The sequence below is a fragment of the Eupeodes corollae genome, chromosome 1, assembly GCF_945859685.1.
Source record: "Eupeodes corollae chromosome 1, idEupCoro1.1, whole genome shotgun sequence".
Taxonomy (NCBI): domain Eukaryota; kingdom Metazoa; phylum Arthropoda; class Insecta; order Diptera; family Syrphidae; genus Eupeodes; species Eupeodes corollae.
In genome coordinates, this window is record NC_079147.1 from 220,228,417 (window position 1) to 220,239,073 (window position 10,657).

A 10,657-nucleotide genomic window follows, 5' to 3' on the forward strand; every position below is an offset into this window, starting at 1 on the left:
GAGTCGACCGCCTCTCACCACACCACCTAATAACTATCTAAAGCATCTTGAACATGAGCTACGAACTGCAAACTGTGGATGTTCGCATATTTTGACTTTTCTTTCACTTGAGCTTTATTTCTATTCGCTGACAGAGACGAATTGTCAATTTTTAATTACACTTTTCAACAAACAAAACAAGAGTGGTATAATTTTGAGGCCAAGTTGAGCACGAACAATTTATTCGTTGCAGTGTGGTTGGTATGTGGAACGCGAATAGAGTTTGACAGTTCGTAGCAACCACACTGCGATTCGGCTCTGCCAAATAGTTTTTACAAAATTGTCTTGTTTTAGAGATCAAAATGAAAATTTTATTATCCTAATATAAGTGTCAATTGGTTTCTTATAATTTAAAGGTGCTTTTGTTTGAAATTGACTTTTGGAAATGTGTAAAATCACGTTTGTTCGTCCATTCGTTCATTCGTTGTTCGCTCTCATGTGCAAGGCCCTTAAGTCCATCTCATACAAAAGTTCAAGGTACTTAATGTCTCTTTCCTTCTTTCCTTCTTTTTTTATTTTTTCTGTGTCAGTTATCAACTTTTATTATACGTGGTTAGCATTTTAGGCTTGAAATTTGTATGCTGATTAATATCCAGATACACATCTTGTTTTCGAAATGAAAAAATAATCAATCTGTCAAAGTTGCTGTGGTTCGGTCGGCAATTTTGAATCATGTTCAAATGGCTCGGAAACAATTGGTTAGGTCGTGTATGGCCATTTTAAGTATATAAGTCGAAAATCTAACAATGTGTGTTATTACACTCAGACATTTTTAGAAAGACGCAAATAAGTGCAAAAGAGAAAGTAGGTGAAGTAGAAATACTTTAAAAAGTCTCAACCCGCAGAGTTTTCGGTTCAGGATGGTCCATAGAGAAATATATTCTCCACTGGTGAACGTTCACTTCACGAGGAAGTATATAAAACACGCATCCGAGTTTTATGATGCGAGAATGACAAGATGCAAAACACTCAGCATACAGAAAGTCTGAGTGTGATAGCACACAAAGATGAAATGATACCTTATTGGAATCACCACCTAAAGCGGTTAATGCTAGGCGCGCACATGCAACTTTTGGTTTCGAAATTGTTTGGTTTCTAAACTGTGCACTATAGACTTATGTATATAAGAGTCCGCGCACATGCAGAAACCATTCTGTCACCCATTCGAGCAACTTTTTAGTTTGTGTTTTGATACAAACTAAACGATCACTTCGAACCAATTCCTTAGTTTGTGTCACAAGGAATTATAAGTATCTGCGCGGACATTCAACTAAATCGATGAATAGTTTTCTGTAAGTGCAAGAAGGAGAAAAATTTAGTCAAGGTGAATAAATGTTTCCGCTGTATTGGTTTATATTGTTGATTACTTTCGGAGTTGCTTATGTGCGCGATGTTTTGGCAACTAACGATCGAACTATTTGGTTTCGAAAAAGCTGCATGTACGCGCCTAGCTTAAGAGTTGCATTCCAATCTTTTACTAAAAGTAGAAATGACAAAAATTAGTCTTTGAATACCCCAAATTCCAAGGGAGGTCTTTAAATATTAACGAAGGTCTTGAAATTCCAAGAGAAGTTGTGAAATATTAAGGGAGGTCTTGAGATATCTAGACAGATTTTGAAATATCAAGGGAGGTGTTGATCCTCTCATAACTAGACTAATTTCAATGTGAATTTAAAAAGTATTTTTTTTCAATAAAGCATCTTTGACTAATTTAAAAAAGGTACGAAGTATTTTATCGCTACAATTAACTATTGGCACTTCTTCATGAAGGCTAAACTGGTGAACTTAATTCAAAAGTATAGCAAATTCAAACCACGAAATTTTATTGTAACCATCGAACAGTTAATGCATTTTATAAGGACTTTCTATTAAATACAATTTATTTTAATGACCGCAACAAAGTAAAAGATATAGGCCCTAGAAAACAACAGAACACATAAACATATACTGAAGCACTATTCACATGAGCACGACCAACGACCAACGAATGAACAAATATTTCATGTGCATCCATATTTTCTCAAGGGGCCACAGCCAAACACAATTCACCACCGAAACCAAAACAAGAATAATTTTCATAGATAAAGTATCTATGCCCGATTATTTTATTTGTTGCAAGTGTGGATAATGTGAAACACGAATAAAATGTGTTTTCTTAAATTTATTAATATAAGATATTTAAAAGTAAAAGTATGGATCATAAATCAAACTGAAACTATATTTCTATCCTTTTGTTAATAATTTGTGTGGAAATGTGTCTTCAAACGTATAAAATCTCAAATTTTGTAAATCATTCGTCGTTCGTTGGTCGCGTTCATGTGAATAATGCCTAACACAGCATCTAAGATGTCGTAGGTGCTTTAGGTATGTCAGAAACTGATATCGTCGATAAGCAAGTTCAGAAATGATAAGGTAGTCTTCCGAATCGACAATGTAGTTCATCCGGCGAATTTCATAATTAGGTTTTTCAATGAATGCGAAGTAAAATTCTAAGAATTATGTTAATGACATGAATTTATCATTTTGTATAGTAACCATAGGTTTCATATACAAGGCATACAAAAGTTATCATATTGAAAAGAGAGTATCAAGTTTTGAATATGCTTACAATTAGCTTATGTGGTAAGGCAGTGTGAATGTGGTAAGGCAGTGTGAATTTTAATTGCAAATATAAAATATCTGCTCGAGCAGAAATTTTGTACTTAATCTTTGTATATAAATTATAAAACCAATTACGCTACATTGCGACTTCTCCAAACGCGCATACCTTACATTGTTATTAGGTATCTATCACCTCTATGGAATAACGTTTTGTATGAGCTCTTAACTTCTAGGTTGTTTTTAATTTGTTTGCAAATAGTTTAGTTGTTATTTTCATTTTTTGATTGCACTCTTGAACTTCCCAACGACTATCTTGGCCTAGGTGATAGATCAACCTTTCATATAAACCAATAGCTGCGTTTTAGTATTACCAATAACACACATAAGTTACCTTTCATATTTAAGTCATACAAGTTTTATTCTAATAGTAAATACTAGAGTGTTTTTGACTGAAATAAGTGTCGGATTGCAGTTCTTGATTTCACACGACAAAATTAGTGTTTTTGATTTCAGTTTTTTGGCTTCAGGTTTGAACCTGAACGATGACATTAACTATAACTTGTTGTCTCATTCTACCCTTTATGATCAATTTGTAAACAAATTGCATCTGTCAAACAGCTGCTTGTTTACAAAGTGACAGAAATAGAAATAGTAAAACAAATTTCAAGCAATTCACTTCACCGGTTTTTGCTTTTGGAATTATTAATTAAATTATACTAACAATTTAAAACTATGACCGGCTTTATTAACATCGAAGAATGCCGCAAACTAGTGAAATTCTTCATAGACATGCGGCGTTATAATACGGCTCTATTCTGGGCCGAAAAGGTGTCCCTAATGAGTGAGAATGATCCCAGAGACATTTACATGCAAGCCAATTGCATGTTCCTGCTGAAAGAATATCAACGGGCTGTCTATACCATCAAATACCATGGCCTGGAAAAGACTAACATAATATGCTTCTATTTAGTTCTTGAATGTCTCTTCGAGTCCAAGGAATACAACGAAGCCATAACTCTTATGAACTCCACAGACTTTGAATTCCTATCGTCGTCTTTTATCAATAAGTCGTGCATAGTCGGTGACAACAGCAGCATCTGGTTGGATGAAAGCAACAAGAACAACGTCCTCGCCTCGATTATCTACTTTAAAGGTAAAATCTATGAAGCTATGGACAATCGTGATCTCGCCGTTGATTTCTATGCCCAAGCTCTGCACAAGTCTGTGTTTTGTTTTGAGGCGCTGGACGCCCTAACTCAACATGATATGCTCATGGCAAGTGAAGAAAATGAATTGCTCCAGCATCTGCCATTCTACCAACAGTGCACAGAAGCCGAGACCAAACTCGTTTCGGCTCTATATTCCAGCAAATTGAAAAAGTATTACGAAACCGATGGATCGGATATGAATGCCGAAAGTCTGGCGAACAGCCGCTTCAGCAAATTCAAATCTATAAAAGATCTTACTGGAAAAATAATGAAAACTCTGCCGCACGAAGTTCAGCTAAATAAGACAAAAATTTCAAATCTCGTCGCTCCAGGAGGACCACCAACAAACATTCTATCACCCGCTAATAAGCTTCTCGAGGATCTGAAGAATGTTCAGACGTCGTTTTTCAACAACAGCCTGTCGAAGGCATATCCCAACGATGGTGACTCGAATCGCATGAACTTCAGCACTCTCAACACAACCAAGGAATCAGACGAAGCCAACATGATACCATTGTCCGCTTGTTTAGCTAGAATCGAAAAGAGCACTGACCTGCTGGCCGGCAAAGCGTTGAAACTCTTCTACAACTGTGAATACAAACACTGTTTGCAGGTTTTAAACGAGTTACTCAAGATCGACCCACACCACCGCGATGGATTAACCGTCCAGATTGGTTGTCTGGTCGAACTTAAAGATTGTAGCAAACTCTTCTATTTGGCACACAAACTGGTCGATAACTACCCCGAGAAGGCCTTGTCCTGGTACGCTGTTGGTTGCTACTACGATTTGATTGGCAAGAGCGACCCAGCAAGGCGTTATCTCCTCAAGGCAACATCGCTTGATCGCCTCTATGGTCCAGCGTGGTTAGCCTATGGCCATTCATTTGCCAAGGAGAACGAACACGACCAAGCTATGGCAGCTTACTTCAAGGCTACGCAGCTGATGCGGGGCTGTCATTTGCCACTTCTGTATATTGGCGTTGAATGTGGAATGACGAAAAACCTCGAATTGGCTGAGCAGTTCTTTTACAAAGCCCTTTTTGTCGCCCCACTCGACGTATTCATTCTGCACGAATTGGGCATAATAAAGTACGAATACCAGTGCTATGACAGTGCTGAGGATATTTTCCGGGCCACAGTGGAAATTGTAACCGCCCGCTCGAATAAAAATATGGAAGACATATCTCCGAAGTGGGAGTCGTTATTCAATAATCTCGGTCACTGTTGCAGGAAAAACAAAAAGTACGAAGAAGCACTGAAACACCATCAATTCGCGTTATTGTTGAAGCCACAATCGGCCCAGACATACACAGCCATCGGATATATTTACGCTTTGATGGGAAATCTCGAGGAAGCCATTGTGAATTGTCACAAGAGTCTGGCTTTGAATAGAGATTGTGTGGTAACATCAACGATTTTGAAGAATTGCATTGAAGATCATATGGAGAGTCAGAATGAGTCTGAGGACGAGGAAACGATGCTTAATAATTGCAAGCAGAAAAATATTTAAATTTATGGGAAATTAAAATGTTAAGATTAATTGTAACTTACTATTATGCCTTGTTAAAGAAAAGAACAAAATAATAAGATTATGAAAAATTACCTTCTTATTGTTTTATTAATTTCATTATTGAATAATTAGCAATGAAGTTTTTAAGACTATTCCGAATGGGATGGATCAATTTGAATAAAATTAGAGAAGTAGATTTATAAATGAGACAACAACCCCTAAGAGATATGAAATTTTGTATTAAAACGAATACGACTCGTTTTTTCATTGTGTCAAATTTGACCATTTCATACCTATTTATGTATTTAGCCAAGTAAAATAAAGGTTTCACCTCGCAATGAGAGATAAACAGATTAAAATTTGTTTACATTTCCTTTTAGTGTCCTAAACACTTTGAAAGAAGTCAAAAATGAAGTTAGTATAACTTTGCTGTGAAATTTTGTGTTTTAACAGATTTAGATAAAAAATAAATTGATTTATTTTAGACTAGGAGAACCCCATAACTCTGTCTAAAAGAGAATGCACATAACGGTTTATAGCGTTGAATAAAGTGTTTGTAATGCAAAAACATTTAAGTTACAAATTTAAATGTAAATAAATAGTGTGGAAGAAATAAACAACATTTTGGACAAAGTAATTAAGTAAGTTTGTAATTTAATAATTCTGCTATTATGTAGTGCAAATACACAAGAGCGGATCCAGACTTTTAATCGGGAGGGGGGTTTGATGTCACACACTTAACATTAAGACTAGGTTATGGGCACCGCCTGAAATTGTTCTTTAATGTTCTGTAAAGGAGGCTGACAAATTTACAACCACATTGGGCAGGTTCAGGCAATATAAGCGACTTGGTTTGCAGTCTAGTTAGTTTTTCAAGTGTCATGAATTTCACATTCAGAACTTTACTTCGCAATCCTCTACTTTAAGTTCATAGTACAAAAAGTACCAACAAAATATTGTCAACAAAACACTCCTCAGGCGAGCAACAAGTCCATCACTATTTGTATTTTGCACTATCAAAGAGTAATAAAGTTCAGCTTTCAGTTGAATGAAAAAACACCACCAATTGTAGACTTCACTTGATGTTTAGGAAGATTTTTCTAGACTAACTTGCCAGAAGGTATTTTTTGGCAGCTTGCCAAATAGATAATAGAAACTTGCCTAACTTTCAAGTCCCTTATGTAGGCTGGACCTGCCCATTTTTCTTGACTAACTCTCTAATAAAATTGCCTTAATTGGAAGGCTATAAATCCGCAGTGGTATAAGCTTAACATCAGTTATTGTAACTTTTCGCATAATCTCATAATAACAATATTACCTAAAACTAGTATTGCTTATTTACACTTTTCTGAAATAGATAGTTGTCCAACATAAAATTTTCTAATGATCTTAAAAAAAAACTTTATAATTTAGGCCATAACATTGGACAGGTTCAGGCAACATAAGGGACTTCATTTGCAACTAGTTAGTTTCTCAAGTGTCATGAATTTCAAATTCAGAACTTTACTTAGCAAACTCTACTTTAAGTTCATAGTACAAGAAGTACGAACCAAATTATTGTCTACAAAACACTCCTCAGACAAGCTAAATGTCCACCAAAATTTGTATTTTGTATTGAAAAGAAATATTAGTTATTTCTCTACAAAATTGACGATTAACGCTTTTACAGAAAGCATTAAATGAAGTTGTAAAGAAAATAAACAAATCAAAGAGTATTAAAGTTCAGCTTTCAGTTAAAGAAAAAAACATGATCAACTGCCATTTTGATAGAAGTAGACTTGAATAATAGATTTTTCTTGACTAACTTTCCAGTGTACTTTCCATTAAAATTGCTTTTATTGGAAGGTACATTTTTGGCAGCTGGCCAATCAGAGACTAAAAACATGCCTAACTTTCAAGTCCCTTATGTCGTCTGAACCTGGCCATTATTATATATTTCAAGGACTAAAGTGACAGTTTTAGTTGTCCAGGAAGGCATTGAACAAACTAATTTGGACGACTCTTTACATATGAAACATTAATATGCCCTATTTAAGATATGTTTTATGTTGTAAATTTTGCAAGACAGGAATGAATGAATGCTATCACTTCACATTGCACCTACCCCAAATACTGTAGTGTGCCAAAGCAGTGAGTGTCCAAAATGACCCACCTTTATACATAATTTTTGAGTTAAAACAAGCTTTGTTCACCAATAAACAAAGGTTTACTGTTTTTTGTTTAACAAATAAGATAATACTTAAAATTTCTCATTGCCTTGTAGAACTGTAACAGTTGAAACGTACATTTATTTCTAAAAATAATTTAATAGGTTGCCATTTTTATAAACGGGAAAAAAACGCTTTAAAAATTTATAAGCAAACATCTATAAAATGAAATGAAATTTGCCAGGCAAATGTGACATTTTTCCTAGGAAAATAATGACAGAAATGCTGTATGAAGAACTTTCTGGCTTGTTGTTTGCGTATTTTTTGAATTCTAAAAATTGTTTTGCGTTAACCCTTTGAAAATATTTTGATCAGAAAGGAGTCAACAAAACTTAAAAATTGGAGAGACAAAAATGTTTACACTCACAAATTACACGTGATATCTTCTCACTTCAATTCTAGAGATATTCAAAGCTTTTATATCTTTAACTAATAAGATGAACCGTACATTATGTATTTTTATGAGTAGTTAGTTCGACGAGAATATCACTTTTGCTGTTTTTGGGACATTTATGTATATTCTTAAAATTCATGTTTAAAACAAAAATTCACTTAATAAAAAAAAAAAAGATTTTAAGTTTTTTTTTTAATACTTAATCAATGTTGAGAAGACAAAAATAACTTAGGAACGCCTAACAGTCTTTTACTTGCGTGAAAAAATAAAATGGATGTGAAACCAGTTTCAGGATTTTAAGTCATTTCTGGTAATAAAATAAAATAAATCAGTTTTCTCATAATATAATATCAAATCATCGATCTAATTTTCAAAAATATTTGCTTTATCTCCCACTCTCAAAAATGTTATTAAAATAATTTACAGCGTTTTAATGTAAGAACAACTTGCGTTGAACCCGGTACTTCTGATTTTTTGGTTACTTATTTATGATGTTGGCCTAATTAATAAATCAAGTTTCCGACCTTGAGCACCGGATGCAAGATGTTCAATAATCAGAAAAATCTTTTTTAATACGATCATGTTCTACGATTCTAAGGCAAATAAATAAAACAACGCTTAAAATTAGCTTAAATGCATTTTTTGCCAATAATTTACCAAAAATAGTAAAATAACAAAAAAAAAAACAATTTGTCATAAGATTGGAGCAGAATACGAAAATACATATATTACGAGGAAAGAAAATTCTTATCCCCTGATTATAACATTTCAAAAATGTATAATTTGCACAAAGATTCTCACACCAGTCCGGTATCAGAGCATGTATTCCTAAAGACTTTTAATCTTTTAATTATGATTTCAACCTATCATTTCTTGCTCCAATTAAATATTCTTGCGAGAAATATAACTTTCTTATAAATGAGCTTAAATTTAAGACTGATCACGAGAAGTCTCAAATACAAATTGAACATGAACTGCATCTTAAAAAATCGACTTCGGCTAGAAATGGCATGAGAGGCAAAAGCAAAGGAATCTAATGGCACTTCCGTAATTGCATTTCATCTTATGAAAAGCTTCCCAACTCTAGTCATTTCAATGGGTGTGTAATATTATAGAGGCAACTTTGGACATATTGTCTAGGTATCCATGTTATGGTAAAGAACAAAGCCTAAATATATATTTGGGATGAGTTGGTTGGATCAAGAGGTCCCCAAGAAATCGGCAGCTGTTTATTATATTATATTAAAAATTTTGTGAGTACCTCAAATTTAATTATGTATACTGACCAGTGTAGTGGGATAAATAGGAATATAAGGATGTCCGTTTTTGCAAATATTTAGTTTCGCATAGTAACTATCTTAAAAATAAAATTAATCACAAATTTCTATTGAATAGCCACTCTTACTTTTGTGATCAAGGCTTTGTTCTTATCGAAAAAGAAAATAAGTATTTATAAAGACATTTTTGGAAATATGGACTGGTATAGGGTTATAGAAGCGGCAAGAAAGAAGGATCCATTTAAAATTATTGTTATGGATGGATCTGTGATGTTTTCTACAAACAAAATTGGAAAATATAACAAATCGAAAGATTAATGTTAATAAGGGGAATATGGAATGGCTTAGGATTCTAGGGCTTTTTTAAAGAGACCCTCTTCAATATTTCTGTTATATTAAAAAAAGAACATCTGCATTAATCACAGATCTCGAATTACTGTTCTCAAAAGGGAACAGAAGTTTTATAAGAACTAATCAACTTTTTCTACAGACGAAGACGTTGGCCTATTTGAATACGTAGATAAGGATAAAGAGTGATAGTTTCCGAGCAGTCTTAACTCATAACTTGTACCTAACTATTTTGTACTTAGAAAGTTATTATAAAAAATAATAATAACTTGTACTTTTAATTATTTGAGTAACCAACTTGCTTTTTTAAAATTATTTTTGTTTCCAGAAAGCAGAAGTGGGGTAATCCAAATAAAATCCAGTAAATCACAAGTTTACAGACAAGATTTAGATCTAAAATAGAAGATATTCCAACAGTTATGTCATAGCTGAAGTTTATTAGCCATTATTTTAAATAGGTTACCAATAATAAACGAATGTTTTTCTTTAATTTCTTTAACCGTTATTTTCCAATTAATTTGCGGTTACGCCACTTCCACTTTCCATACCTCATATATATGAGGTACCCCTCCCTTAGGCGGGAGGGGCAATTTTACAGAGAAAAGTTAATTGGCATACAAAATAAAAGATTGGAAACACTTACATTAATGTGATATAACTTTCCTGAAAGACAAAAAATGTTGCTTTATTTAATCTTAAATCTAAAAGTTAGAAACAATAGAAAATGTAAAATAAAAATCAAATTTGTTTTTCATTTTCATATTGTATATGTACATAATATAACCTTGTTTATTAAGCATGAAAAATCCAATTCTAAAATTGTATTTTAGTTTTTGATAAAATTGGAAACAATTACATCTGTAACACTATTTTTTCTATGACGTTACGTTGAACGCAATGTGACAATAAATTCACAAAACGGCGAAAATCACTGACTAGTTTCATGCCCATAAACCGCTCTTCGATTTCCACCAAAATGAATTTTCTCTATTTCTTTCTCGATCTCTAACCCGATACTTTCTGAAATTAAATTAAGTTTCTAAAATAAAAAGTCTATACAATAAAGAACCGTC

General features: G+C 33.5%; 1 protein-coding gene across 1 annotated transcript; it reads left to right on the plus strand.

Annotated features, from left to right (window-relative positions):
* Window positions 1-3,263: 3,263 nt before the first annotated feature.
* LOC129942018 (cell division cycle protein 16 homolog) lies at window positions 3,264-5,450 on the plus strand. Its single transcript, XM_056050809.1, has one exon. The coding sequence runs from the start codon at window positions 3,373-3,375 to the stop codon at window positions 5,356-5,358; it is 1,986 nt and encodes a 661-aa protein (XP_055906784.1). The 5' UTR covers window positions 3,264-3,372; the 3' UTR covers window positions 5,359-5,450.
* Window positions 5,451-10,657: the final 5,207 nt, after the last annotated feature.

Bases quoted from the DNA above. Each gene is read 5' to 3' on its own strand.
- LOC129942018 (XM_056050809.1), top strand. From the start codon at position 3,373: ATGACCGGCTTTATTAACATCGAAGAATGCCGCAAACTAGTGAAATTC.